Raw genomic sequence first — 27,772 nt, 5'->3', positions numbered from 1 at the left:
GTTTAGGTACTTGCATTTTTATTGATGAAATCCAGTCTGGTGACAAACCAGCTACACATGACCTCTTCAAGCTCACATAGCTCTAGTGTAACAATCAAAAGCGTGTCAAACAACAGCGACGAAGAAAAAAAAAAAAAAATCCCCTCCAAGTGCTATTTCAATTCCTTAGACTTCCAAGTGCCAACTTAGATATGATCAACTACACACGTAAGGCTACATGACACATCTAACTTAAATACAGAAATCCAACAGGACATCCACACACTCTACAGTTGGACAAAATAGACTGAAATGCCCCGAACAAAACACCGTACATAATAGTCAAGTATAATAGACTGTAACACATTGGAGATTAGGAGTGCAACACCCAAGCATAGAAGACACTTCATACACACAGCACTATGACTAGGATCTGTTTTGGGTGGCGTGGCAGAAGTGGGATGAAAATGCATTTGTTTTTGTTCACTTATTCGATCGATGGGTGTCACGTTTTAAAACTGGACTCGTGTTCACGCGGCGCCACCCAAATGACAGCGGCAATGCGCATGCACCAGGATCTGTCAATAGATTAAGGTGATTGCATTTAATACAAGCGTCTCCAGTGAATAAATACAGCAGCTTCTGGTCAATGTGCGTCAATCTGAATTGACCCTCAAAACTGGTTTCACTGAGGGAAATTTAACATGAAAGGAATGGACCAGGAAGTGAAAATTGCAAAATCAGAAATAACCCTACCAAGAATAATTGTTTTGTAATTTTGGTCTATAATTATTCTTGAGCTAATTGCCTAATACCCTTAATAGTTCACATAGGAGTCAGAACGAACAGTGGAGTGTTAGAGCGGGTATAGAGGGAGTGGACCCTTGTTCTGGTTGCTCAGGCCACTAGAACCACACGCATGGTGTTGGTAAAACCAGAGCCTGGACGCCACCCAGTCAGGACGATGACAACATCTCCCTCCTTGAAGAAGCCTCTCACCTTGCCTGTAGGTTACACACAAACACAAAAACAAAAGAATAAACTTTGCCGATGCATCAAAAATGTCATGCGAACACCCACTATGAAGTTATAGCTATGCACTGCACCACAAGCTGGTAGGCTTGTGTCTTATATGAGAACAACTAAATTCTTGAGCAGGGTTGCATGCTCATATTGAGTTCAAGTACTTTGACTTTTTAAAAGGGGACAGACTTGTTTCAGTTAACATTTGAATTTGGACATGGTAGGCATTTTTAATTGGTTAGGCAAGTGGAATGATCAACTCATTCAATGCCATTGAAAGCGAAATCCGTTTGAACTGTTAGCTGAGCTAATTGGTGCATCAATTTAGTAGGCGTACCTAAAAATTGTTCAACGAAAAATGTCACATTTGATAAGGATGCTTTAGTTTTTCACGACTCGTTTGATCCTTTGTGATTAATTATGTGTAATTAATACATTTGACTCCTTGTACAGGGAGTATTTAGTCAACCACTAATTGCGCAAGTTCTCCCACTTGAAAATATTAGAGAGGCCTGTAATTGTCAACATGGGTAAACCTCAACCATGACAGACAGAATGTGGGGAAAAAAAAAACAAAAAAAAACAGAACATCCCATTGTTTGACTTTTAAAGAATTTATTTGCAAATCACGGTGGAAAATAAGTATTTGGTCAATACCAAAAGTTCATCTCAATACTTTGTTATATACCCTTTGTAGGCAATAGCGGAGGCCAAACGTTTTCTGTAACTCTTCACAAGCTTTTCACACACTGTTGCTGGTATTTTGGCCCATTCCTCCATGCAGATCTCCTCTAGAGCAGTGATGTTTTGGGGCTGTCGTTGGGAAACACGGACTTTCAACTCCCTCCACAGATTTTCTATGGGGTTGAAATCTGGAGACTGGCTAGGCCACTCCAGGACCTTGAAATGCTTGTTACGAAGCCACTCCTTTGTTGCCCTGGATGTGTGTTTGGGATCATTGTCATACTGAAAGACCCAGACATGTCTCATCTTCAATGCCCATGCTGATGGAAGGAGATTTTCACTCAAAATCTCTCGATACATGGCCCCATTCTATCTTTCCTTTACACAGATCAGTCGTCCAGGTCCCTTTGCAGAAATACAGCCCCAAAGCATGATGTTTCCAGCCCCATGCTTCACACTTGGTATGGTGTTCGGATGTGATTCAGGATTCTTTCTCTTCCATACACGAGAACCTGTGTTTCTACCAAAAAGTTGTATTTTGGTTTCATCTCACCATAACACATTCTCCCAGTCCTCTTCTGGATCATCCAAATGCTCTCTAGCGAACCGCAGACGGGCCTGGACGTGTAGTGGCCTCAGCAGGGGGACACGTCTGGCAGTGCAGGATTTGAGTCCCTGGCAGCGCATTGTGTTACTGATAGTAGCCTTTGTTACAGTGGTCCCAGCTCTCTGTAGGTCATTCACTATGTCCCCCCGTGTGGTTCTGAGATTTTTGGTCACCGTTCTTATCATTTTGACGCCAAGGGGTGAGATCTTGCATGGAGCCCCAGATCGAGGGAGATTATCAGTGGTCTTGTATGTCTTCCATTTTCTAATAATTGCTCCCACAGTTGATTTCTTTACACCAAGTGTTTTACCTATTGCAGATTTAGTCTTCCCAGCCTGGTGCAGGTCTACAATTTTGTCTCTGGTGTCCTTCGACAGCTCTTTGGTCTTGGCCATAGTGGAGTTTGGAGTGTGACTGACAGAGGTTGTGGATGGGTGTCTTTACACCGATAATGAGTAAAACAGGTGCCACTAATACAGATAACGAGTGGAGCCTCGTTACAAGAAGTTAGACCTCTTTGACAGCCAGAAAGCTTGCTTGTTTCTAGGTGACCAAATACTTATTTTGCACTCTAATTTGGAAATAAATTTAAAAATCAAACAATGTGATTTTCTTTTTTTTCCACATTCTGTCTCTCATGCTTGAGGTTTACCCATGTTGACAATTATAGGCCTCTTTAAGCTTTTCAAGTAGGAGAACTTGCACAATTGGTGGTTGACTAAATACTTATTTGCCCCACTGTAAATGAAACCTGCTTTTCAGATGTTCACATTAATGTGCTCACAATTCTTTATTTTGTTAGTTTGCTACTTTATATTCAAGAAGGGAATGTTTATATCGGAGCTTAAGGCACAACAGACTTTTTGCTCTACTTTGGCAAAGATTTCCTATAAAAAGAATCTCAAAGAGAATCAACACTGCTGCTTTACCCATATCCATAGCAAAGTTGACACGCATGTCAACATCCTCAGCCCACACGTCGTGAGCGGGAGTTGTGTAGAGGACTGGAAAGATCCCGCGGTAAAGGTGAGCTTGGCGGGCAGTCTGGGCATTACGGGTCACAGCCAAGATGGGAGCACGGGGTCTGTACCTGGAGATAAGGTGGGCGGACCTGCAAAAAACATACAAGAAGTTTAGCACAGCTTATAATTTTGAAAGAGCTTTTTCTTTTTAAAACATCAGGGCATGTGAGGCCACAAATATCCAGAGTGAACTTGTCTTTTGCTGTCTTGTCTCATCTACATAACAGTGCAAAAAAACGCCACATTCAATCACACACACACTGCAATGGGAAAAGTATCGGGACACCTGGCTATATGAAAACTGCTATTACAGTTTACACTCTACTTTTTTGTAAAAATATGGTAGAGTAAAAGTTAGTAAGGGTTATGTCACCAAAGTGTTGGGTTTCATTACTTACCCAAGTTGACCAGAAGCATCCGTGTATCTTACCTCCCACTCTTGGTGAGAACGATAATGCCGCTAGCACAGCACTTGAAGGAGGACTCCACTGCTCCGATAGCCGCAACTTCGGACGGATCTCTGGTCAGGTGGGAATGTCTCCTCAGCGCCTCAAACAGCTTCCTGTGGAAAGTGGCTGCCTCGGCTTCGCGCGCAATCTAAGCCAGCCCCGGGGAAACCAATTGGGGAAGGAGTGAGGTTACTTTCTATCTCACACACACGGCATTCACACATCCTGGAAGAGCTTGAAATCACGTCACCAAGTCTCCTGGTTAACAGACACCCTTTGTGTTTAAAAAGGCCCGTTCTTAAGACCAAAAAAAAAAAAAAAAAAACACTGCTGCAGGGCATTTCCATGTGGCAGAATTACAATAAGGACTGCTGACCTAAATTGAAAACTGGTGAGGCTTGACAGCGCTCCACCCTCACCACAAGTTCCTTAATAATAAACAAATCAAATGAAGACAACACCATCATGAGGTTTGCGGAAGGCATTGTTTCACAATTATATTTAAAATGTTTCTTTAGTTCTAACAATCATCCAAGCTGTTACAGCCTTGCCTCACCTTAAGTTATTCTATAAGCTTCCGTCCCCTTTAGCTTTAATTTCAATTGAACCAGATTCTCATTAACTGTTTTGAAAACAATGCCATTGCTGAATTTATACACGCCCTATGAAATGCACTCCGGTGCCGTTCAGTTTTGCCTACTTACCTACCCACAGAGCCTGTGTTCCCTCTTGAGTCTTTGGAGTGGAAACTCCAAACCAAGTAGCCGTATTTTGTATCCCAGACTATGTACTTGTGAATTGTGTGTCCATGTTGTTGTTGTTTTTTTTTCTTTTTTGTCAGTGAGTGTGTGCACTGACGGCTGCCTCCATGTCAATCTTTGGATAACATTAATATTCTGTTATTGTTTGTTCGTACACATGCTATTGTATGTTGCTTTGTTATGATAAAACCATTAAAAATATTCAACTATAAAAAAAAAAAAAAAAAAAAATTTAAAGTTTGGTTGGGTTGTAATTCCTCAAGTACATAATGTAGCAAAACAACGGCAATGTAGATATCAACACTACTTTAAGCAGTGCTGATAAGAGCATTTGCACAGCTATAAAACTAAGTACAATTAAGTAAAAATTGAAAGAAAATAATGCATTTATTTCATCATCACTTCTGAGTTTAGACCACCCTCTTTTCACTGTTTACAACAGGGTTCACTAAATCCGGACCTCGGTGCCACTTTTCCTATCGTATTTTCCATGTCCCCCTCCTCCAACACACCTGAATTAAAATAATCAGGATCATTATCAGGCTTCTGGAGAGGTTGCTGATGACATTATCATTTGATTCAGGTGTGTTAGGGGAGAGAGACGTTGAAAACACGACAGGAAAAGTGGCACCGAGGTCTGAATTTAGTAAACCCTGGTTTACAAGAACTATCTCAGGGTTTGCCTTACATGTACGTAATAGACTGTGGCGCACTAACACAGCAAAATAAAAGCCGCCATGCCTTGCAAAAGATTAAAAAAAAAAAAAAATTTTTTTTTTTTAAGTTTTGCGGGAATCTCACCCTCACCGGCCGTCAGGGGTCGGCGGTGATGTCGGGAGCCCACCCGACCAGTCTTGAAACACGGTACAGTATAACGGGCGCGTGAGTCGAAGGTTTTTTTTTTTTATTTTAATTTATAATTTGTGTAATTTAACAAGATGTCTAAATGAATATATTTACACAATATTCTCTTCAAGTCATCTGAAATGGCACGTCAAATACAAATTGTTCCTTTACACACTTTTTTTTATTTTTATTTTTTTAAATCGCATCGGACCTACTGGTGCAAGCTTGCGGCTGACATCGGAGTGGAGTTAAAATCAGGAGAAAAAAAACCCACTGAGAGGTCTTTCAAGTTAGTGAAATTTTGGTATAAGCTTAACATTAGTTTGTTGATGACTCGTCACTGACCGTAATTTCAGATGAGTATTTTAAAATATTTTGGAACGAGAGAAGTTGCTAAGGTCAGCATCATATCAAAGATGGCATCGCAGACTGATAAATGGGGAGTGCTGTACTCGTGCTTGAGCCAACTGTCGGCCATTGCGTTGGAAGTGCCAATCTCAACAGTGAACTGTGAGATTTCTCTGCAATGAACAGGGTAAGACATTTGGTCAAATGTGCAATGTACAGACTGTACAATGTAAGTTTAGAGACGCTTGTGCATCTTCATTTCATTCTTTTTTTTAATTCTTGTGTAGGTGAAGACAGACCTAAAGTACCAGTTGCAGGGAGACCATTTGGCAGCATGCCTCACATTGACTAAAAATGGACCACCTAATGTTGATTTCCCTTATGAAAGAGCCCTCAATTTTTTTTTTTTTTTTTTTAAATCCAGGAAAATCAAGTGTTCCCAGGCAGGATGCAAACTTTGCAAATAGATCTTTCTTATGATTCTTCTTGGATTTAAAAAAAAAAAAATTTTAATCAAAACTTATATCTGTCAATTTCACCACGGCACGACATGATGTGGCTTTCCAACACTGATGCAGCCCACTACCACCAGAGCTTCAAAACTCCTACGGGAAACCCTGCTATCTGTACAGCACAGAATGTACTATTTAACAAAGAAAACAGGTAAAATCCTGTAATTAGCCATTGTTTATATAACTGCGCCTCTCCACCACTCCTTTTTAAATTGACTAATAAAGTAAAATTAACTCCTTTCCAATATCCGCAGAAAAGAAGGCAAACCATTTACCAAAACAGCTCTGTCACAAATCACAAAAGGGCGTGTTTACTTGTACAGTATTACCATTACGCCTGGACAATAATTTTATGTATGACGTTTATTATTGTGGATGATTATTTATATTTATATATATATAATATATATATACATATATATATATATATATATATAATATATATATACATATACATATATATATATATAAATAAAAAGTTGTTATTTATGCTTTTAGAAATCAATCAATCAATCAATCAACTTTATTTGTATAGCACATTTAAAAATCCGCCAAGGAGACCAAAGTGCTTTACATAGCAAAACACAGCAAAATAAGTCAACTTTGAAAGATAAAACAAACACATAAAATAAAATAAATAAAAGACGAGGTCATAAACTGTCATTGCACATTAAAAGCTGACGAAAAATAAAATGTTTTAAGACGTGATTTAAAATCCGTAAGTGAGGGGGCCTGTCTAATAGTAAGTGGTAATTGGTTCCACAGCCTGGGCGCCATCACCGCAAATGCACGGTCACCCCTAAGCTTCAGCCTTGATCTTGGGACTACTAGAAGCAGGTGGTCAGCTGATCTGAGGGTTCTGGTTGGGCTGTAAGGCTGAAGCAGTTCTGACAAATATGGCGGCGCAAGATTATTCAAACATTTAAAAACAAATAATAATATCTTAAAATGTATTCGGTAATGTACCGGGAGCCAGTGAAGAGATGCTAAAATTGGGGTGATATGTTCACGCCTGCGGGTTCTAGTTAGGAGTCGAGCAGCAGAGTTTTGTACAAGTTGCAGACGGGCCAGTGCCGCCTGACCGACACCTGCATACAAAGAATTACCGTAATCCAGCCGAGTTGTGACAAAAGCATGAATCAATTTTTCCATATCAGAGCGTGAAACAATAGATTTCACCTTAGCAATCTGGCGAAGCTGATAAAAACAGTCCCGAACAACACAAGAAATCTGCTTCTCAAATTTAAAATCAGCATCAAATTGGACCCCTAGATTTTTGACATAATTCTTAAGAAACGGAGACAATGAACCGAGGTCAACATTCAGGGAGGCCTGGCTACTCGGTTTGAACACCATGACTTCAGACTTACTGTCATTCAAACTTAAAAAATTACATGAGAGCCACGACTTTATATCGTTGAGGCATTCAATAAGTTGACAGAAAGTGCCATTCTGCGCCAATGGAAAATAGATCTGACAGTCATCAGCATACAAATGAAATGAAACACCATGTTTTCTAAAAACAGAACCAAGAGGCAATAAATAAAGTGAAAATAAAAGAGGGCCGAGAACAGATCCCTGGGGAACCCCATGTGGAAGCGATGCCTTTTTGGACATGAAATTGCCCATTTTCACACAAAAACTCCGCTCATTTAGGTAAGACTTAAACCATTCAAGAGCGACACCTTGAATACCCACACTGTGTTCAAGACGAGAAATTAAAATCTGATGGTCTACGGTATCAAATGCTGCAGATAAATCTAAAAGAACTAAAACAACAAACTTGCCAGAGTCTGTTGCCAGAAGTATATCATTTGATACTCTTAAAAGTGCCGACTCAGTGCTGTGGAGGGATTTAAAACCAGACTGAAATGGTTCCGAAATCTGGTTTTCTTCAAGGAATGGTAGCAGCTGACTATAGATAACCTTTTCTAGTATTTTAGAGATGTATGGAAGATGAGAAATGGGCCTAAAATTTGAACAGAGGGTGGAGTCTAGGCCTCTCTTCTTCAATAAAGGTTCTACTACTGCATGCTTAAAGTCACATGGCAATGTGCCAGTAAGGAGACTACAGTTAATAATTTTTAAGACGTGTGGAGCAATGATGTCAAAAACCTCTTTAAATAAGCGAGGGGGAATTACATCGGAGGGGGAACCGGAGGGCTTTATATTACTAACAATGTTTTCGACAAAAGAAGAAGAAACTTGCTCAAACTGGGCGAAAACAGATGAACAGCGCATGGGAACGGAGGGATCATTGCAAAATGGTGAAATAGAGGCTCTAGTTGTAGCAACTCTGTCAATAAAGAATTGAAGAAAGCGGTCACATTTTTCATTTGATGCATCAGGATCTAGGGAAATTGGAGCATCGAGGACAGAATTTATAGTTTTGAAGAGAGCACGGGGATTACTACTACGAGCAATAATTTCCGATAGGTACTTGTGCTTCTCAGCTTTCACAGTCTTCTGATATTTCACCAAGCAGTCCTTTAGGATCTCCCAGGAAACGTGCAGCTTGTCCTTTTTCCAAGAGCGCTCCGCTCTCCTGCACTCTCGTCTGGCGGCGCGAGTGACGTCATTAAGCCAGGGCTCCGGTGCTGGTTTGACGCGCCGATTTTTTAGGGGAGCGATCGTGTCCAATGTTCGTAAGCAAACAGTATTAAAAGAAGCAACCAGTTCGTCAGTATTTAAACTCTCGGGTGAATGAGGGAGATCGTTGCTTATATCCAAAAAAGTCGATGAGAAAAGAGCTGGAGAGGAGGAGTGAAATGTGCGACAGCGTTTTGGGGGTGCGCAAAGTTTAGCTTCCCGCCGAATAGGAACGTCAAATACAATGGGCATGTGGTCTGAAAATGCTGCATCATGAATGTTCAGATTGGACACACACAACCCATGTGATAGCACCAAATCAAGCGTGTGGCCGAGTTGATGGGTAGGTCCGACCACCGATTGGACAAGATTAAAAGAGTCAATAACATTTATACATTTACAAATAGAAAATTTTGCAAAAAGTTACAAACCAATCAATAGATTGAGAGATAGAGGAGAAAAATATATTTCAGAGGTTTTACACTTTATATTACTTATGTTTAACATTTATAGGGCAAGTGACTTTTGGTTTTATATACATAATAAAAAACAAAAACCAATTTCTAGTATTTAAGTAATTGCCTGCTATTGATAATGATAGGCGTTCAATTCATTTAAACTGGGAGGACTGGCTGTGAATGCTCATATTTAAATGCCATTAACAGCGCAAGATGTCCACTACATTTTGACTAGGAGGGCTGACAGAGATCACTGTCTTGGCTGTCAAACCGCCCAGTCAAAATGGATTGGCAGTCTAGTGCCGTCAATGGAATGACAGCGACTGAGTTCATTGAGTGACTAGATATGGTTTTAACTTGTTTTCAGCTTTCTCTTTCTTTTGTTCTTATGTCTCCAGAAAAAAAAGGGAGAAAATCTAATCTGATTTGAAAAAATTTAAAATCAAACAAATACAACCATATCGCCCAGCTGTAATTATGATCGAAGCTTTTGCCACCTGGAAGTGCATGTGAAATCACGGTTAAAAAGTCTGCAAATATGTCAAAACTACCATAAGATTAATGACGTGATAACTAGCTTCTTCCAGGTTTCCAACAAGTCCCTGTCTGTCCCTACTCTTCCTCTCATAGCCGACACAAGCGCCGTAAAGAGCGAGGACACCCGGCCTACCTTCCCGAGCCAGTAAGCACAATGATGGCTGAGGCCAGACTCTTAAAGGAGGCTTCGACGGCACCGATGGCGATGGCCTCGGCGGGGTCTTTACAGTGGGGTGTGGATCGACGCAGGTCCTCGAACACCTGACGGTGAAACATGGCCGCCTCGGCTTCGCGAGCAATCTGGCAAGCGAGCGATGGCGTGATGCATCAAGCAAAAAGCAACCCACCAAACACCACACACAGGATGATCAGGATGGAGGAATTAATCATAAAAAAAGAAATGAGTGTGCAGTTGAGGGGGGGAGAGAGAGAGAGAGAAAGGAGACTACTGTTAACACAACTATTAACCAAAACCCTCAGCTTGATTCATGATAATGAATAGAAGCATAATGGATTAAAAAATAGTACACAAACAATAGTACACAAACAAGTAGGAAGAAGTATGAAACATAATAGAAAAAGAAAGCAGAGTAAAAGATAGTAAAGTTTTCTCAAAGTTCTTGAATTAAGAATGATGCTGCCATGAGTTTTGCAGTGTATGGGGATGTTTTGTTAGTTTGTGCTCTCATTCAAGTGGAACAGGAAATGCCACATTGACCATCATTTGAATGAAAAGGGATGGGTTGTGGCTCCTGATTGGTACGTCCTGCACTGGTCATCAGTTAATTGCAGGGCAAGTGCAGTACAGCAGAAGTACAAGTAACAATTGGCTTAAGCCTAGCATGCATGTTTTGGAATGTGTGAGGAATCCAGAATACCCAGAAAAACCGACTGAAGGAAGGGAAGAATGCAAACTTCATACAGGAAGGCAATAGCTGCCTTGCACCTTGTATGAATCTCAATATAGTCAGGAAAGTCATCACATGCAAGCAGTTTGAGTCTAACTCACTGAGAACTACGCACCCACCCGCTACACACCCGCTACAATTCAAAGTAAAATCTCAGCTCTAAAGAGAGACCATTTTATGTAGAGTTCCTCAATTGTTTCACAATGTACAGTATATGTGTATATTGCTGTATTTATAATCCCCTCTGATTATAAATAATGAATACTGAGTGATTAAAATTCCTAATTCTATATCTACTAAAATGTTTTTGTCTGACCCTAATACTAACCTTCAGCATTTCATTACAAAAAAGACAATCATGCAACATCAGATTAGCATTAGTCAAAGCTCTTCATGCAATATTGTTAATAAAGGGTTTCTGCATCAACAAGTCTTCTTTTAGATGTTAACTGACCATGTGTTGTGTGCGCACGGCCTCAAGAGGGTAGTCTCCCTTTGCGGTCTCGCCGCTCAGCATGATGCAGTCAGCCCCGTCCAGTACCGCATTGGCGACATCGCTCCCTTCGGCGCGGGTTGGTCGTGGCTTCTTGATCATACTCTCCAGCATCTGAAGACAGACAATTCGACAGGCTTGGGATAAAATCATTTAATGTGATGAAACGTAACACACAGATATAAATGTGCAGCGCAGATGACAAAGGCATTCAAATGTCTGACCTGAGTGGCACAGGTGATTGGTTTTCCGGCTCTGTTGCAACGGCCAATCATCATCTTTTGGGCTACGAAGACTTTTTCGGTGGGGATCTCAATACCAAGGTCACCACGGGCAACCATGATGCCATCGCTGGCCTCCATGATCTCGTCAAACCTGAAAGTAGCACAAAACTATAGTTACACAAGTATATCAGGAGGTGGCGCAGTTTTGTAGTAGTGCTCCCAAGTGGCCACCAGGGATCAGCATTTCCACATAACTGCTTCTTCACAATAATAGCTCATCAGATGACGCCTCATTTTTTCTTTTTCATATCCTTACGCAAACAATACAGCTATGCCTCAACTTGTTAAGCACACACCTGCGCACGCCTTCGTGGTTCTCCAGCTTACTGATGATCTTGATGTTTTTGCCTTTCTCGCCCAGCACTTCCCTGACTGCGTGGACGTCTGCTGCCTTGCGGATGAAAGAGGCAAACACCATGTCAACGCCTTGCTCCACGCCAAATGTCAGATCCTGGATGTCTTTTTCAGAGACGGCGGGCAGGTCGACGGCAGCGCCGGGCAGGTTAACGCCCTTCTTGCTGCCCAGGGTGCCACCGTTCTCAATTTCACACATAAGGAAATCAGGGCCTGGAGGAAGAAATAGTCTAAATTAAAAAATATGACATTAAACAAGACCTATACTACAAAGGTGAAATCTTAAATGTATTGTACTTTCCATTGGTTAGGCTGAATTACTTATATATTAGTGTAAATATTTACAATGTTACCAAAAATATCTTTTTAAATATGAACAAATCTTACCGATCTCCTTGACCTGCAGCGATATGAGTCCGTCGTCAATGTAGATATTGCTGCCGGGTGTTACTACTTTGGTGATGTTCTTGTAGTCCAGCCACAGGATCTCGTCGCTGCATTTATCCTGATAGCTGTCATCCAATGTGATCTTGATAATGTTGCCCTTCTTGAGTTCCACTTCTGCAGTGCCACTCTGTCAAACCACAAAATTGTCCCCAGGTCAACATTATTTTCAAGTCTCAACAAACATGATAGAACAGGAATGGTGAACTTACTCCCTGAATAAGGCCGGTTCTGATCTCCGGGCCTTTGGTGTCCAGGGCGATACCGATTGGCCGGTATTGAATGCTACCTGGCTCGAAACTCTCACATGCCTCACGCACATTCTTGATGGTCTCAGCATGGTACTGAGAAGGGGGGGAAAAAATGGTATTTTATGCTGGTACCTCGAACCTTTTGAGCCAATCACTGCAATCAAAACAATTTGTATAACTTTTACCAGGTATTTTAGCCTAGACTTCATGAGCAAATTACTACAATGGCCTGTTTCAGTCAGCTCCTTCTACATATTTATATCAAGCCCAAATGGTCCATCGTTTTATTTTTAGCCACTCTTCAGTGTTTTAGGAGTGCGTTTTGAGTTATTTATCTGTTTCAAGACCTATCACTTCCAACTAAGCCACACCCAAAGACTTTGAGGCAGCCCATTTTTCTCTATAATACCTTGAACATGATGAGACTTTATTGTAGACCAGGGGTGTCCAAACTTTTTGCAAAGGGGGCCAGATTTGGTGTGGTAAAAATGTGGGGGGCCGATCTTGGCTGATTTCCTTTACGTAGAACAATATATTTAAGCAAATTTTAGCAGGCCAATCTGTGTGTCACATTTGCTGATTTATTTTTCTAAATTAATAATTTCAACAATCTCCCAATTAGCCTTTGTGGAGTTTTCTTTCGGCTCTCGGGCTCTTGTGAAATAGTGCTACTGTAAAATTAAACTACCTTCAAGTTGCTTCAATTTGTCCCTACGTATCTTCCCTGTAATCTTGTCGTACATGTCAGCGTGTCTTGTTTGGTAATATCGCCTCACATTGAACTCTTTAAAAACAGCGACAGTCTCTTTGCAAATGAGGCACAGTTGTTGCGTATTTTAGTGAAGAAATAGTCCAATTTCCACCTATCCTTGAACCGTCGGCCATCGCAGTCAACTTTATTTTTTTTGTTGATTGTCGCCATTTTAGAAAATTGGGAGGGTAGGGTCACACGGGGTATGTTGATGTTGAAACAAAGAAATTCCGAAAATCCATCCTGCCTCCTCAGTTGTAGTTTTGACTAAGCAAAGCAAAGGACAGTCTTTAAGGTGGTAGTCACAGTCTCTGTTCGAAAAATCATTTTGACCTATTATGAAATATTTTGTAGGATTCTTGTTCATATCATTCATTTTTGTTATTTTTATAGCTTTACAACTTTTATAGACATCATTTTACTGGGTAGGTATTTTAAATTGATTTATAGAAGAGTCAATCACATGCAATGATATTTTTTGGCCACGAGGGGGCGCACTGCCCATCTGCCTCCACTTTATGTCCACGTATGATTGTGACATTTTCAATGTGGTCAAATTTTGTATTGTAAATATATCATGGTAAATATTAGTAGGCCCACTGTAACCTTTATGACTCACTTTTCAGGAAAATGATTCTCAAATGGAGCAATTTCTAAACTTATTGATGCCAATTTTTTTCTTCCCCGCTAACAACCAGTTTCTGCACGTGGTTGTAGTCTATGAAGAGAAGCACAGTATTTAGTAATGCCTTCAGAGTTAATTACATTTGCTGCCCTTCACAGCCATGGAAAACTGCAGTAAAACACAACCTTGAACTACAGTATTCCAGCACAGTAGCCTGTTGAGGTAGTGAAAAGCATTTTTGATGTTAACTCCTATTAGTGCCAACAATGAGAACTTGTTAACCAGGAACCAAACCTCGAGCTCCAAGAATGACATTCTTGTCAATTACATTATTTACTCATTCACTGCAAGGCAGGCTACCGATCTACGCCTAAGAATCGATTGGACGTGTATGCCCCAGCATTGGGAGCCAATATTAATGAGGGAGTCTTAAATTGACAAAATCATTAATATTTTCATGAATTTAGATCAGATTTGACAGTCAATTTGTATTCATGCCCCGAGTTTCAACTTTGAAAACTTACTGGCTAGATCACATCCACTTGACCATGGTTATCCACTTACTGAAAGTTGATAACTATGCCAGCTTGCCTAATTGTGTTTAAAGTTACACTAGTGTAATCCATGCCATTTTATGAGCAGCCATCATTGCAATCGCAGTTACGTGCAATGTTTGCCAAGTTGCAAAAAGCAAAGATTCCAAAAAAGGAACAACGCAAAAACTATGATAAGGATTTGAATGTGCACAGGTCAAACGTGACAGCCTTCAGGTGGCATTTGAGCTCACCCTCACTAGTTTCAAATATGCCAGTTATGAAACAGCTCACCTCGTGTGTGCCGTGGGAGAAATTCAATCGGGCAATGTTCATTCCGGACTTGATCATTTCTTTCAGCATTTCCACAGATCGTGAGGCTGGTCCTGGAAAAAATAAGAATGTTAGTAAAAAAAAAAAAAAAAATACAAATTAAAGCTGCTAGTAGGCAATACGTCCAACTAAACATTGGAATAATTTTGATGGCAGCCTTTGCAATACTGGCAAAAAAAATATATACAGGGTGTCCACAAAGTCTCTTTATCATTTCAAAAATTTATTAAAAATGCAATTGATTAGATATTTTATTCAGATTTGTTCTATTGCATTCAGCGTTTATTGAATTTTTTTTTTTACCTCTTGCAATATACTTCTACATTGGCACCATTAGTTGCACGAAGCATATCAAGACGGTACTCGACGCTACTTCGCTGTAGCATAGCCTCATCAATTGTGGCAATGTAATCAGTAATCCTTCGCTTAAGGTCAGTAATGTCCCTGATCTTTGTTCGATACACGATATCTTTAACATAGCCCCATAGAAAGAAGTCCAGGGGAGTGATATCTGGTGAACGTGGCAGCCAAGGAATTGGCCCATCCCTTCCAATCTGGAAATGTCTGATTGAGGAACCCACGAACAATCACCCCACAATGTGGTGTTTCACAGTCTTGCTAAAAAATGACGGTTGGTTGAAGGTCATTCAGTTTTGGTGCCACATATTGAGTTAAAAGGCCAAGGTAAACATTTGCAGAAGAGTCATTTGTGCTTCGTGCAACTAATGGTGCCCATGTAGAAGTGTATTAAAAGAGGTAAAAAAATGTTTTTAAAAAACTTCAATAAACGCTGAATACAATAGAACAAATCTGAATAAAATATCTAATCAATTGCATTTTCGATAAATTTTTGAAATGGTCAAGAGACTTTATGGACACCCTGTATATGGCGGAAAACACAGGCAAGGCTGAAAAAGTTTCTGCTCTTGCTCTTTAAAATAAACTGCTGTCTTTTAAGCTAAAAGAACTGTTGTGTTTGATAGAACAATATATCTATATGAAGCCATAGCAGTCTCATGGTGTATTAAGCCACCGAACTATTTTCAATTTGTCTGTTTTACCCTGGAGACCCCCATTTACACACACCACGCAAACGCTTTTGTTTCAACCCAGCCATAAAAAGTTAAGTAATTATATCTATTATTCGAAATGTCTATCCTTTTTAGCTTAGAATCATTAAGTGATGTCTAATATTTAGTAAAAAAAAAAAAAAAAAAAAAAAAAAAAAACGTCTTCATAAAATTAATCACTCGCATATTTTAAACTTTTAAACAAAGTATGTCAAAAAGAAAAAAATTGTGTTTGTAAATAAGTCACGAATATCTACCTTATAACTTTCGCTTAACTGTATTTGTTTTTTGTTACTGTCGCATTTTCCCCCATATTTTAGCTGATAAATAAATCGATCCCAAAAAAACATTCAAAAGGGTAAATATTTGAAAAAGAAAATCTCGACCTCTGCTTGATGTCTGCTATTTCTGCATCGCAACACTTGTTATATTACCGCGTTTCACCCATAAAATCCCCAAAAAGTCTGGCTGTGTGTTTTTGGATCGAAACAAGGCTCACTGATATCATGGTGTCTTTAATTATGCTCTCTCATGCTCTAACCTAGAGTTAGGGTTAAGGGTTCAAAAAAAAAAAAAAAAAAAAAAAAAAAAATGCCCTCCAGTTCAAAAATTTTCTTCCCCCGGAAAATTGAGATTTTAAGCTTTACAATGATGTATCACGCATGCATATAGGACAATTTTGAAATTTGGCCAAATTGGAGGTCTTGGAGCGGAACTTCCAGTCACCCGAGTGTTTTCCGTCATATATCTTATATATATCATATAACTTAAAAAGTTGTTGCTCAACTTAGTGGTGTTTTCATCAGCCATATTACCATAAATATCATGTTTGCCAAATTTGAAAGCTGTCATTAACGCAGTTGTGATACTGATATGATTGTGTTTCACGATAGATGTTACCAAAACACCCACTTTCTGCAGATTGTTTATGCAATATTTTAAGCAAAAAAAATATATTGAAATGAGAATTACATATTACATGGATGGATGTGTGAACTACGTGGCATTACATGATTCCCTTCCAGATGAAGAATTTGTCTAATTTTATTGATTTAAGACAATTAAAAAATAAACTTGTGTATTTAATATTATCATTGCCTAAACTGCCTGGCACTTAACTGTCAAGGTAGACAAAACAGCCCTGGGTCTACATAACATACCAATGGTGCAGATGATGCCAGTGTTGCGAGCGGTGGTGGGTTTTGAGTCGATGTCCAGGAGGCACATATGTTCCAGGAAGGTGTCAGCCATGGCGGCATTGAGCTGCTGCGTCTGGATAAAGGCGGAGCCCATGTCGACAATCTTTGGCTGAGGCATGGCGATTATTAGGGAGTCTGGAGAGATCCTGATGGACACATTTAAGACAAAGGTTTTAATTTACATCATTTGCTCCACAATCAAGTGTCAATACTAGAGGTGTGCAAAATTTCCGATTCTTAGATTATTCGCGATTGGCCGTGGAAGATTCGAGAACGATTCACAGACATCCAAATTCCGATTAGTGAAATAATATAAGTAAAGCGGAAGTGCAACACACTCAGCGTGCCGCGCGGTCAATGAGGAACGGAGCGAGAGTAGCTAAACATCATGCTTCTCCAGTAATGCCAATGCTCAACTCACGGCTCTAGCTCAACTCATGCCACGAGATAAAAAAACACAACAACATATCTGACTGCTGCCGAAAAGCTGATACAAAGTACATCGACACAGTTTATGGTAGATATCATTTATATAGGACTAGATGCATTATAGATTCGATAGCGTTAGCAGCACATCTACAAAAAGCTAGATGCGGGCGTTAGTAAACGGCCGCCATCTTAAAGCAGTACACTTCCCTGCAAGGCTGTTGTAGCGAACCTTCCAAGCGAACCTAATTAACTTTTTTTTCTAAAATACTCCAAAATCGGTAAAATATTGACTTGAATCTATCTTTAAAATAGTTTTAAAACTTTCACATGTCGAAAGTAGACAAAAGGGAAATTATGGAATAACGGGAGCAATTTTAACAACTTTAACGGTTGATTCACAACATTAAATGAATTGAATATAGTTTAAAGCTGCTTGGGACTGGAGTTTTTTATTTTCTGTTATTTTTGCATATTTGTTTACTGCTATATGTTAACTTGATACTGAAATAGTAGTTTGGTTTAGCCTGAGAGTATTTCTTGAACAATTTTGGTTCTAATGTACAAAACATAAAAAAAAAAAAAAAGGAGGGGGTGCATCAATAATCGTTTTATAATCGAATCGGAGCCTCTGAATCGTAATCGAATCGTTAGGTGCCCAAAGATTCCCAGCTCTAGTCAATACTAACAGTTTTCCAAGGGTCTTTTTACATTCTTGCCCCTTCACACTTGCTTTCTACCCTGTTACTTGTAGTTGAAGAGAATTTTATGTAGATTCACATCATGTACTGTACTTATTTAACAGCTTGAAGAAAGCAGATGATTTTAGCATCTTATTTGGAGAATTTACACTCCATATTAACCTACACATGGCATTTTTAAAAATACTGAGGTAAAATAATGAAAATATGTGGTACTGCATTGTTTTTGCTGGGAAGGTACCAATTTTCCCCAAACCAGAAAAAACTGAATTTACAAGATGTCCACTTTCAACATTAACTGTACAGACTTGCATGTGGATATCGTGCCGTCTACAAGCCACCCCCACTGTGTTGCCAATGGCAACAATTCATGATGAACCCATTGACCGGACCGAAATTAGCATACTTTCCCCAGGCAGATTATTACAGGTTTTAGATGCTGGATAACATACATACACAAGGCATATTCAAATCAATAATAAAAAAGAACAACATATGAAAAGTGTAAATTATTGCTTCTTTTTAACAAAGACTGGTTGCATAACCTCATGACATAATGATACAACGCTACTTCTATGTCAACATTCAATTTAAATGGATAATGGTGTTGGTTTCCACGTTTCAGGCAACTACCGTGTGCCTCCATAGTGCCCTGCTGACTGGTTATGTAATAGCGGCGAGAATGAAGCAGACAAGTTAGTGGCTATGGAGAGCTGTACGTGCTTGCAGTCACATCCTGCTGTACTGCAGCAAAAGCCATGGAAGAGGAAAGCAGCTGAGTCACAGGGAGCCACTGCAATGACCATTTTTCAGTCTATATTTATGAACACTGAAAACATTTCAATCATCAGGTGTGCATTGCAGTTGGGTGGCACGACAATCAGATTTCTGTAGACTAAAGAGGCACATGCGAAATGCAAACCATGTCCATAACCGCAACACTACCATCTGATTGATTTGCTGTTGTAAGGCGATGACATTTTTTCACTTTTGAAAACAAGTTGCAGTCTAAATCTGTAAGACTTGGAATTATATGAATTGAATTCAGAAGAAACATTGCCTATATTCTTGGACGATACTACTACATTCTGCAATTCCTCCTATGGTGGTCTATTCTCAATTGTATAGCATGTTAAGAGTGATCATCAGGTGCATTATCCAATCAGTTACAACCTGGACTTAGTAGTAGGATCAAATGTAAAGTATAAAGAAAAGGAGTACAGTGGTATTTTCTATCCATTCAGTCTTGCTTGCAACCCCTTTGTTATGGCAATAACAAGCGTTACGTAGTAGGCTGGAAAGGCCCTCTATGAGCGACATGGCTCACATGTCAGCTTCAAACAAAGTCAGCCGAGTAGCCTTCATGGGCCGTTAGCAGTCACCCTGACACAGATGCGAGGCTAATTTAAGAGCCGACCGTTAATAATCCCCTCAAATCCTTCCCTAACTCATTCTCACTAGTGGCAAGCTCTCACTCTTTAAAATGTTCTTGAGCGCAGTTTCCCACACCGTATTTTCCAACAGCTTTATCATTTTACTGATAACTGCCCTAGTACAACAACAATATCCAAGATTACTACAACTAGGGTGTCGTGACATTTTGGACAGCAGCTCAACACAACCAAGATAACGTCTATCATCACTTGACTCTACCAATTTGCTGCATTTCATCCATTACATACCCCCAGTATATCTTCCTGGTCCTTTTGGAGACAATTGAACACGCAGCAGGTGTTGCCCTCAAGAGGAAGCCAAGCGTGTTGGAGCCTGCGTCGGTCTGCAATAAGTGACTATAGCTTGCAGTCGCAGGCCTGATGCAAATGCCAGCCAAGGCACTCGTGCATGGTGACAAGACTTTCAGAAGCTCAAGAGTAAATCCTTTCAGTGATAATGATGAAGGGCAAAGAGAGCTCCCACAGTGACTGCGCAATCGCCATGACGTTACAACGAGATGGCCGTACATGAGGCAGTGACCACGAGAGTACAGTCACTAGACTCAATGTCACTACCAGCCTTGGACATACAACACCGCGGGCTTTAAAACAGGCATAGACTAATAATAACATACACCATGCAGGGAGTGTTTAGAAATCCAATACTCAGGGATGAATGAATAGTAATTTGGGGCATGATTATAGTGATTGATTGTGTGAGAATGACTATTGCCTAGTCAAGAGTGCACAACTTGGCTGTGACCTGTAAAGGCATTGTTGTTTCAACTATATACAGTGGGGAGAACAAATATTTGATACACTGCCAATGGGTTTTCCCATTGACAGTGTATCAAATACTTGTTCTCCCCACTGCTTATGCTATATACACAAATTATGAATAAAAACATCGCTATGATGTGGACGTTCAATATTTTATATAAAATAGAACACAGATGAATAAGTTTAAAGTCAGAGCATGTATCATTTTAAAAGGGAAAATATGTTGATTTTAACTTCCACTGCGTCAACAAATCTTTAAAAAGTTGAGGTGTGTAGCATCAAGTCTGAAAAACTTAATCGCACATAAAGAGCAGCTGAAGGATCAATTGCCACTAAAGGTCCATTGGCAGTTCGAGTATAAAAAGTGCTTCTCGCAGTAGAAGTGTCTCTCAGAATCAAGATGATTAGAGCATTACAAATTCCCCAAATGCTGCGCAGAAAGATAGCGGAGCAATACCGGAAAGTTTTTTTTTTTTTCCCAGCAGAAAATTGCATAGAGTTTGAAGTTCTCATCATCATCTACAGTGCATAAGATCATCCAACAATTCCTTGAAAATCTGAAAAAAAATCCCAGAAAATCCCTGAATCTCAACACCATACTGGATGCTCGAGATCTGCATTGCATCACAAACAGGAATGCTAATGTCAAGGAAGTGACAGAATTAGCTCAGCAATACTTCTAGAAACCCTTGTTGGTGAACACAAGCCACTGTGCCATCCACCGTTGCTAGTGTAATAACAGGACCCAGAGTGCAGGCATTTTCTCTGGGCCAGAGGTCATTTGAAATGGAGTGTGGCAAAGTGCAAAATTTTTCTGTGCTCGGACGAATCATAAAAAACTGGGAGTCCATGTCTTCTAGGCTAAAAATGACAAGGATGACTGAAGTTATCTGTGCTCAGTTCAGAAGCCTGTATCTTTGATTTTATGTGGTTGCATGTGCGCTTGTGACATGGTCAGCTTTCATATCTGGAAAAGCACCGTCAATGATAAAAAGGTATATAGCTTCTAGAACAACATACACTCACCGGCCACTTTATTAGGTACACCATGCTAGTAACGGGTTGGACCCCCTTTTGCCTTCAGAACTGTCTCAATTCTTCGTGGCATAGATTCAACAACGTGCTGGAAGCATTCCTCAGAGTTTGGTCCATATTGACATGATGGCATCACACAGTTGGTGCAGATTTGTCAGCAGCGCATCCATGATGCGAATCTCCCGTTCCACCACATCCCAAAGATGCTCTATTGGATTGAGATCCGGTGAGTGTGGAGGCCATTTGAGTACAGTGAACTCATTGTCATGTTCAAGAAACCAGTCTGAGATGATTCCAGCTTTATGACATGGCGCATTATCCTGCTGAAAGTAGCCATCAGAAGTTGGGTACATTGTGGTCATAAAGGGATGGACATTGTTAGCAACAATACTCAGGTAGGCTGTGGTGTTCCAACGATGCTCAATTGGTACCAAGGGGCCCAAAGAGTACCAAGAAAATATTCCCCAAACCACTACACCACCACCACCAGCCTGAAGCGTTGATACAAGGCAGGATGGATCCATGCTTTCATGTTGTTGACGCCAAATTCTGACCCTACCATCCGAATGTCGCAGCAGGAATCGAGACTAATCAGACCAGGCAACGTTTTTCCCAATCTTCTATTGTCCAATTTCGATGAGCTTGTGCAAATTGTAGCCTCAGTTCCCTGTTCTTTGCTGAAAGGAGTGGCACCCGGTGTGGTCTTCTGCTGCTGTAGCCCATCTGCCTCAAAGTTCGACGTACTGTGCGTTCAGAGATGCTCTTCTGCCTACCTTGGTTGTAACGGGTGGTTATTTGAGTCACTGTTGCCTTTCTATCAGCTCGAACCAGTCTGGCCATTCTCCTCTGACCTCTGGCATCAACAAGGCATTTCCGCCCACAGAACTGCCGCTCACTGGATATTTTTCTCTTTTTTGGACCATTTTCTGTAAACCCTAGAGATGGTTGTGTGTGAAAATCCCAGCAGATCAGCAGTTTCTGAAATACTCAGACCAGCCCTTCTGGCACCGACAACCATGCCACGTTCTAAGTCACTCAAATCAACTTTCTTCCCCATACTGATGCTCGGTTTGAACTGCAGGAGATTGTTTTAAACCATGTCTACATGCCTAAATGCACTGAGTTGCCGCCATGTGATTGGCTGATTAGAAATTAAGTGTTAACGAGCAGTTGGACAGGTGTACCTAATAAAGTGGCCGGTGAGTGTATGCTCCCATCCAGAGATCAGTCTCTATCAGAGAGGACATTCAACATGATAATGCCAGGCCACACGCAGCATTAATTACAATTTCATGGCTGCATAGGAAAAGGATCCAGTTATTTACATAGGCAGCCTGCGGTCCAGATCTTTATCTATAGTAGAGCTGAAACGAATACTCGAGCAACTCGAGTAACTCGAGTTTAAAAACTGATCCGAGTAGTTTTATTCACCTCGAGTAATCGTTTATTTTGACAGCTCTAAGCATCACGTTTTGCTCGGACTACTTTTAATGCGGGACAACGCGCTGATGTCACGTGCGTAGAGGAAGAAGCAAAAAAAAAAACTTACTGCAGCCGACAACCGCTACAAACGACGCCGACGTTGCTAAATACTAGCCCGCACATGCTACATTAGTTGCAGCTAGCCTCTGGTAAGTCTCATAGAGATCACATGTATGTTGAACTAGATGCGCAATGACAGACTAGGCCGCGTCTGGGCAGCGTTAGCAAACAGCCGCCATCTTAAAGCAGTAGAGCGCTAAGCGCTAATAAAAAGCGCTAAGCGCTAATATATAAGGTTAACGTTACTGTCACTACTAGCTCATCTTACGTTAGCCCTGCGGAGGGCTAGGTTTCAATCAATTAAAACCACTTTCGATGTGTGGCTAACGTGTCTTACATACAGGCTTTAACATAACATAGCGTTGTGGAGTGATAAGGGTGTCAAATAAAAACTCAATAATGCTAACTATCAATTTTAGCTCAGTAGTCATTGCTGGATAAAACACCAAGTAGCACTAGTCCCTAATGTGCTCCAATACAGCCTGTATCATACATTTATTTTGAACAGTGCAAAAACTCAAAATCCTATCAGGACCTTAACTAGAACTTAAAAATGGCTTGACACAAATAGAAATTCAATTGAAAAACGTGGGGGAAAATCCTAACTTTTAAGTGATGTGTGTTATCAAGCGTAAAGGCATTTTTAGGTGTGTGTATATATATATACATACTGGACTGTCTCAGAAAATTAGAATACACAATATTCTAATTTTTTGAGACAGTCCTGTGTATATATACAGGACTGTCTCAGGAAATTAGAATACACAATATTCTAATTTCCTGAGACAGTCAGGAAATTAGAATATTGTGTATTCTAATTTCCTGAGACAGTCCTGTATATATACACAGGACTGTCTCAAAAAATTAGAATATTGTGTATTCTAATTTTCTGAGACAGTCCAGTATATATATATATATTGTAAATAAGATCTAAAGGTTTTTTGAGTGAAAGCAGTGAATTAGTCTTTTTTTTTTTTTTTTAATTCTAGTTACATCTGAGATGCAATTGTTCGCTGTTTTCAACAATATACATAAAAAATAAAGACATTGATTGACTGAAAATGATAAAATGTCTTGTTTTCTCATGTAAATCTATAATTGCTCTTCACCTAAAAATATATTTGTTTTATCCGATTACTCGATTAATCGATAGAATTTTCAGTCGATTACTCGATTACTAAAATATTCGATAGCTGCAGCCCTAATCTATAGAGAACATTTGGCGCATTCGAGGAAGGTTCGACAAATAGGACCCAAGACAAAGGCCTGCATTACAACCCCTGGCAAAATTTATGGAATCACCAGTCTTGGAGGATGTTCGTGTAGTTTAATTTTGTAGTAAAAAAGCAGATAACAGACATAACACAAAAATAGTCATTTTGAATGGCAACTTTCTAGCTAAAAAAACACTAAAATAAATACATTAAAACAAAAAAGACGTGGTTGTCTTTTTAAGACCAAGCTGAAGGAAAAAAATATGGAATCATTAAAAAAAAAAAAAAAAACTGACAAAAAGAACACTTAACACACCACTAGTACTTTGTAGCACCACTTCTAGTCTGAGAGGTATGGTCTTAGTGACAAACATTACTGTTTATCCATCTGGCTCCAACTTTCTCTGATTGCTTTTGCTAGATCAGCTTTGCAGGTTGGAGCCTTGTTATGGACCATTTTTTCAACAACTTCCACCACACCACAGACTTCTAATTGGATTGAGATCTGTATTATTTGCAGGCCATGATATTGACCTTATGAGTCTTTCTTCAAGGAATGCTTTCACAGTCTTTGCTCTATGGCAAGATGCATTGTCATCCTGAAAATGATTTCCTCATCCTCAAACGCACTTTCAATTGATGGGATAAGAAAGTGTCCAAAATATCAATGTAATATAAATCACTTAAAATGTGATGACTGCCTTTACCTGACATACAGCCCCATATCATCAATGACTGGAAATTTGCATGTTTTCTACAGGTAGTGTTCTTCATAAATTTCACTGAAACTGCACCAAACAAAAGTTCCACCATTATCACCTAGGCCAATGCAGATTCCCGATTCATCACTAAATATGTCTTTCATTCAGTCACCCAGAGTCTATAGCCCCTTTCACAAACATATCCCGGTAAATTCCCGTGAAAGGGAATGCAGGATTTTTTCGGGTCATTGCTTTCATGCATGTCGAGATATCCTGGCAATGACACGGGTTGGACACTTTCACAGGCTTGTCCCGTGTTGCCCACTGGCGCGCTCTGTGTGGGGAGGGCTGCTGGCTCGATTCTATAACCAGGACATTATGTCATTTTTGGTCGGCATCAGATGTCACAATGTTGGTCAATTCGTGTTTTTTCACAGAGCCGTTTTTGGGAGCGTTCCTGACGTCGTAACTACAGCCAATTAATCAAGACTGTATTTAAGCCCAGGCGATCTAAGAGAAGGGTGCCGAGATATTAAACTGCTGGGCGCCATTCGACACCTCTGCCGCCTTTGTTTTTTAAATCCCTCATGCTGTACTGGTATTTGCGTGTATTTGTTTTGTTGTCTTAATGGCTCTCTGCCTAGCGCTTAGGTTAGCATTATTGATCCCCGCCGACATACTGTCACGGACCCATTGTGTTATTCCCCCTTTTCCGCGATCATGTATACTCAGTTTGTATTTCATAAACCCTTGAACGCGTCCCTCAGTTGTTTTGTGCTTTGAGGTGCAAACTTGTTTCCGCAGTCGCGGACCTTAACATCGGCAACAAAATAAACCACACATTTCCAAAGATGGACGATGGACTCTCTTCCTTGGCTCTACGATCCAGTAGCAATTTAATTTCGTTATGTTTTCAGTTTAATTTAGCTATTTCCAGCTTGCTATGCTGATAATTGCGATGTTTCTTTACCGCTTTTCGTCTTACTGCGAAGAAAGAGGAAATGACAACCGGCCCGCCATGATGAATACGTCATCAGCCATCGTGCTGTGACACGGGAATATAACGCTTGCTTTCACATAAACCTCATCCAGGAACTTTCTCGGGTATTATACTAAGACCCGACCCGGGAAATGTCCGCGTAATCTCATTGTCAGTCGACCTGGGAAATTACATTCACATACAAGGGCTGCCCGTTTAAATCCCAGGATTTTTACAGTGTTTCGGTATGTGTGAAAGGGGCTTTTGTTTTGTTTTCTGTTTAAATGTTAATGATGGCTTTCATTTAGCTTTCCTGTATGTAAATCCCATTCCTTCAGGCGGTTCCTTACAATTCTGTGACAGACATTGACTCCGCCCACTTGTTTCGTTGTCCCAAACGACATATTGCTTTGAGTTTTCCGTCTTGTCGCTTTGTTGTCTTCCTTGGTCTACCAGTATGCTTGCCCTTAACAACTTTCCCATGTTGTTTGTACTTGATCCAGATTATAGAGACAGCTGACGGTGATCAACCAACATCTTTTGCGACACTGCGTGATGATTTACCTTAAGAAGATTTATAATAAAAATGTAAAACTCAAGTGTTCCCAGGCAGAACGCAAACGTTGGAAATAGATCTTTGTAATGGTTCTTCCTGGGAAAAAAATAATGTTGTTAAAAAAAAAAAAAAAATCTTATTTGTCATGACATGAAGCCATTTCGCCATGGCACAATATAGTGGGGCTGCCTAACTCCAATGCAGCCAACCACCACAGCTTCAAAAATCCTAGGGAAACCCTTTATAGGACTAATAATTTGGATCTTTTTTTAATATTAAAAATCTAAACTTCCTGAATGCAGACTGGTCATTGCACAATAATGCAAGGAAATTGAGGTGGTCTTTACAGTACAAATAGTAAAATTGTAAACATGAAAGCCATTGTTTATTTAAAGAGCCCTTACATGGGAAATATGTCCTCCTCATCACAAGCACAGTCCTCGACACACTGACAGTCCTCCGAAGACATTTTGATGCAAACGTTCGATTTACAGATGCAAGGAAAACAAGTTCAGCCAGCAATAAAACGCCACTACTACTTACTACACTGAGTGGATGTTGCGTCAAATATCACGTTCGCATCACTGCGTCATATTTACTCGTGTCAGAACTTTGGGAGCAAACCGACCAATAGGGGGCTAAGAAGACTAAGACGCCGCGCCCACAACCGGAAGTCTTAAAAAGCGAGTTAACAGCAGGAGACTGCTGTATACAATACGGGTCGAATACAAGTAGTCATCCCTTTAGTCACGTTTAACAGAAAATTAAATGCCTTTTCTATGAGTAAAAGCAGAAATTGACCTTCCAGGTTACCCAAGACCTTATTGCGTACCCACCACTTACACAATTCCAATGATTACGTTGTCGGAAGACTGCATTGCAAAGCGCGCAGCAATGTCACTCTCAAGATGGCTGAAAAGTTCCATCACGTATGCCCAATTTAAAAACTCACTGCAATGCGGGCACATTTGACCATTAGGCATTGAAGGACATACTTAGAAAACGTAGCAACAGAGATATAAGCGCTAATCGGACATGTCACGAGGAGCAAAAATGAGACGGCATTTCAGGAAGTACATAATTTAAGGGGAAAAAATAACTGTAGCAACAATACAAAACTAAATTAAGTCTAAATGAAGTAAGATGCAACAGAGAGGTTAGTTATGCTCACCTTTTTCTCACGATGCCGGCTCGTAGTGATGCCAGAACACTGACAAGCAGCTCAAGGTGATCTCTTGTTTCCGAGGAACTACTTTGTCGTGATGCTGAGATATATCCCTCCGAGATAAAGAGGGACCACGCTGTATGTCATACTGTAAAAAATAAAAAACAACTTCAGCTCTGT

General features: G+C 40.1%; 1 protein-coding gene across 4 annotated transcripts; it reads right to left on the bottom strand.

Annotated features, from left to right (window-relative positions):
- Nucleotide 1: 1 nt before the first annotated feature.
- pkma (pyruvate kinase M1/2a) lies at nt 2-27,757 on the bottom strand. Of its 4 annotated transcripts, none has more exons than XM_057854718.1 (11): nt 27,599-27,757; nt 17,022-17,206; nt 14,753-14,844; nt 12,511-12,642; nt 12,242-12,428; nt 11,797-12,067; nt 11,441-11,591; nt 11,178-11,330; nt 9,949-10,115; nt 3,223-3,404; nt 2-983 (listed from the first exon to the last, which is right to left on the bottom strand). In XM_057854718.1, the coding sequence occupies exons 2-11, from the start codon at nt 17,176-17,178 to the stop codon at nt 877-879; spliced, it is 1,599 nt and encodes a 532-aa protein (XP_057710701.1). In that variant the 5' UTR covers nt 17,179-17,206; nt 27,599-27,757; the 3' UTR covers nt 2-876. The 4 variants fall into 4 exon arrangements, with proteins under 4 accessions (XP_057710701.1, XP_057710608.1, XP_057710424.1 ...); XM_057854625.1 differs by lacking the exon at nt 27,599-27,757 and adding an exon at nt 26,832-26,996; XM_057854441.1 differs by lacking the exon at nt 27,599-27,757 and adding an exon at nt 19,870-20,165.
- Between the last annotated feature and the right edge of the window lie 15 nt (nt 27,758-27,772).

This window comes from Corythoichthys intestinalis, chromosome 1 (genome assembly GCF_030265065.1).
Source record: "Corythoichthys intestinalis isolate RoL2023-P3 chromosome 1, ASM3026506v1, whole genome shotgun sequence".
Taxonomy (NCBI): Eukaryota; Metazoa; Chordata; class Actinopteri; order Syngnathiformes; family Syngnathidae; genus Corythoichthys; species Corythoichthys intestinalis.
This window is presented reverse-complemented; position numbering and strand designations above follow the sequence as displayed.

Excerpts from the sequence above, each read along its gene's own strand:
- pkma (XM_057854441.1), bottom strand. The coding sequence starts at position 20,150 with ATGTACGGCCATCTCGTTGTAACGTCATGGCGATTGCGCAGTCACTGT. Across the intron at positions 10,116-11,177 it reads CCGTGCGCACACAACACATG|ATTGCTCGCGAAGCCGAGGC; the intron begins GTCAGTTAACAT and ends CTCGCTTGCCAG. Across the intron at positions 984-3,222 it reads CAACTTTGCTATGGATATGG|GCAAGGTGAGAGGCTTCTTC; the intron begins GTAAAGCAGCAG and ends TGTAACCTACAG.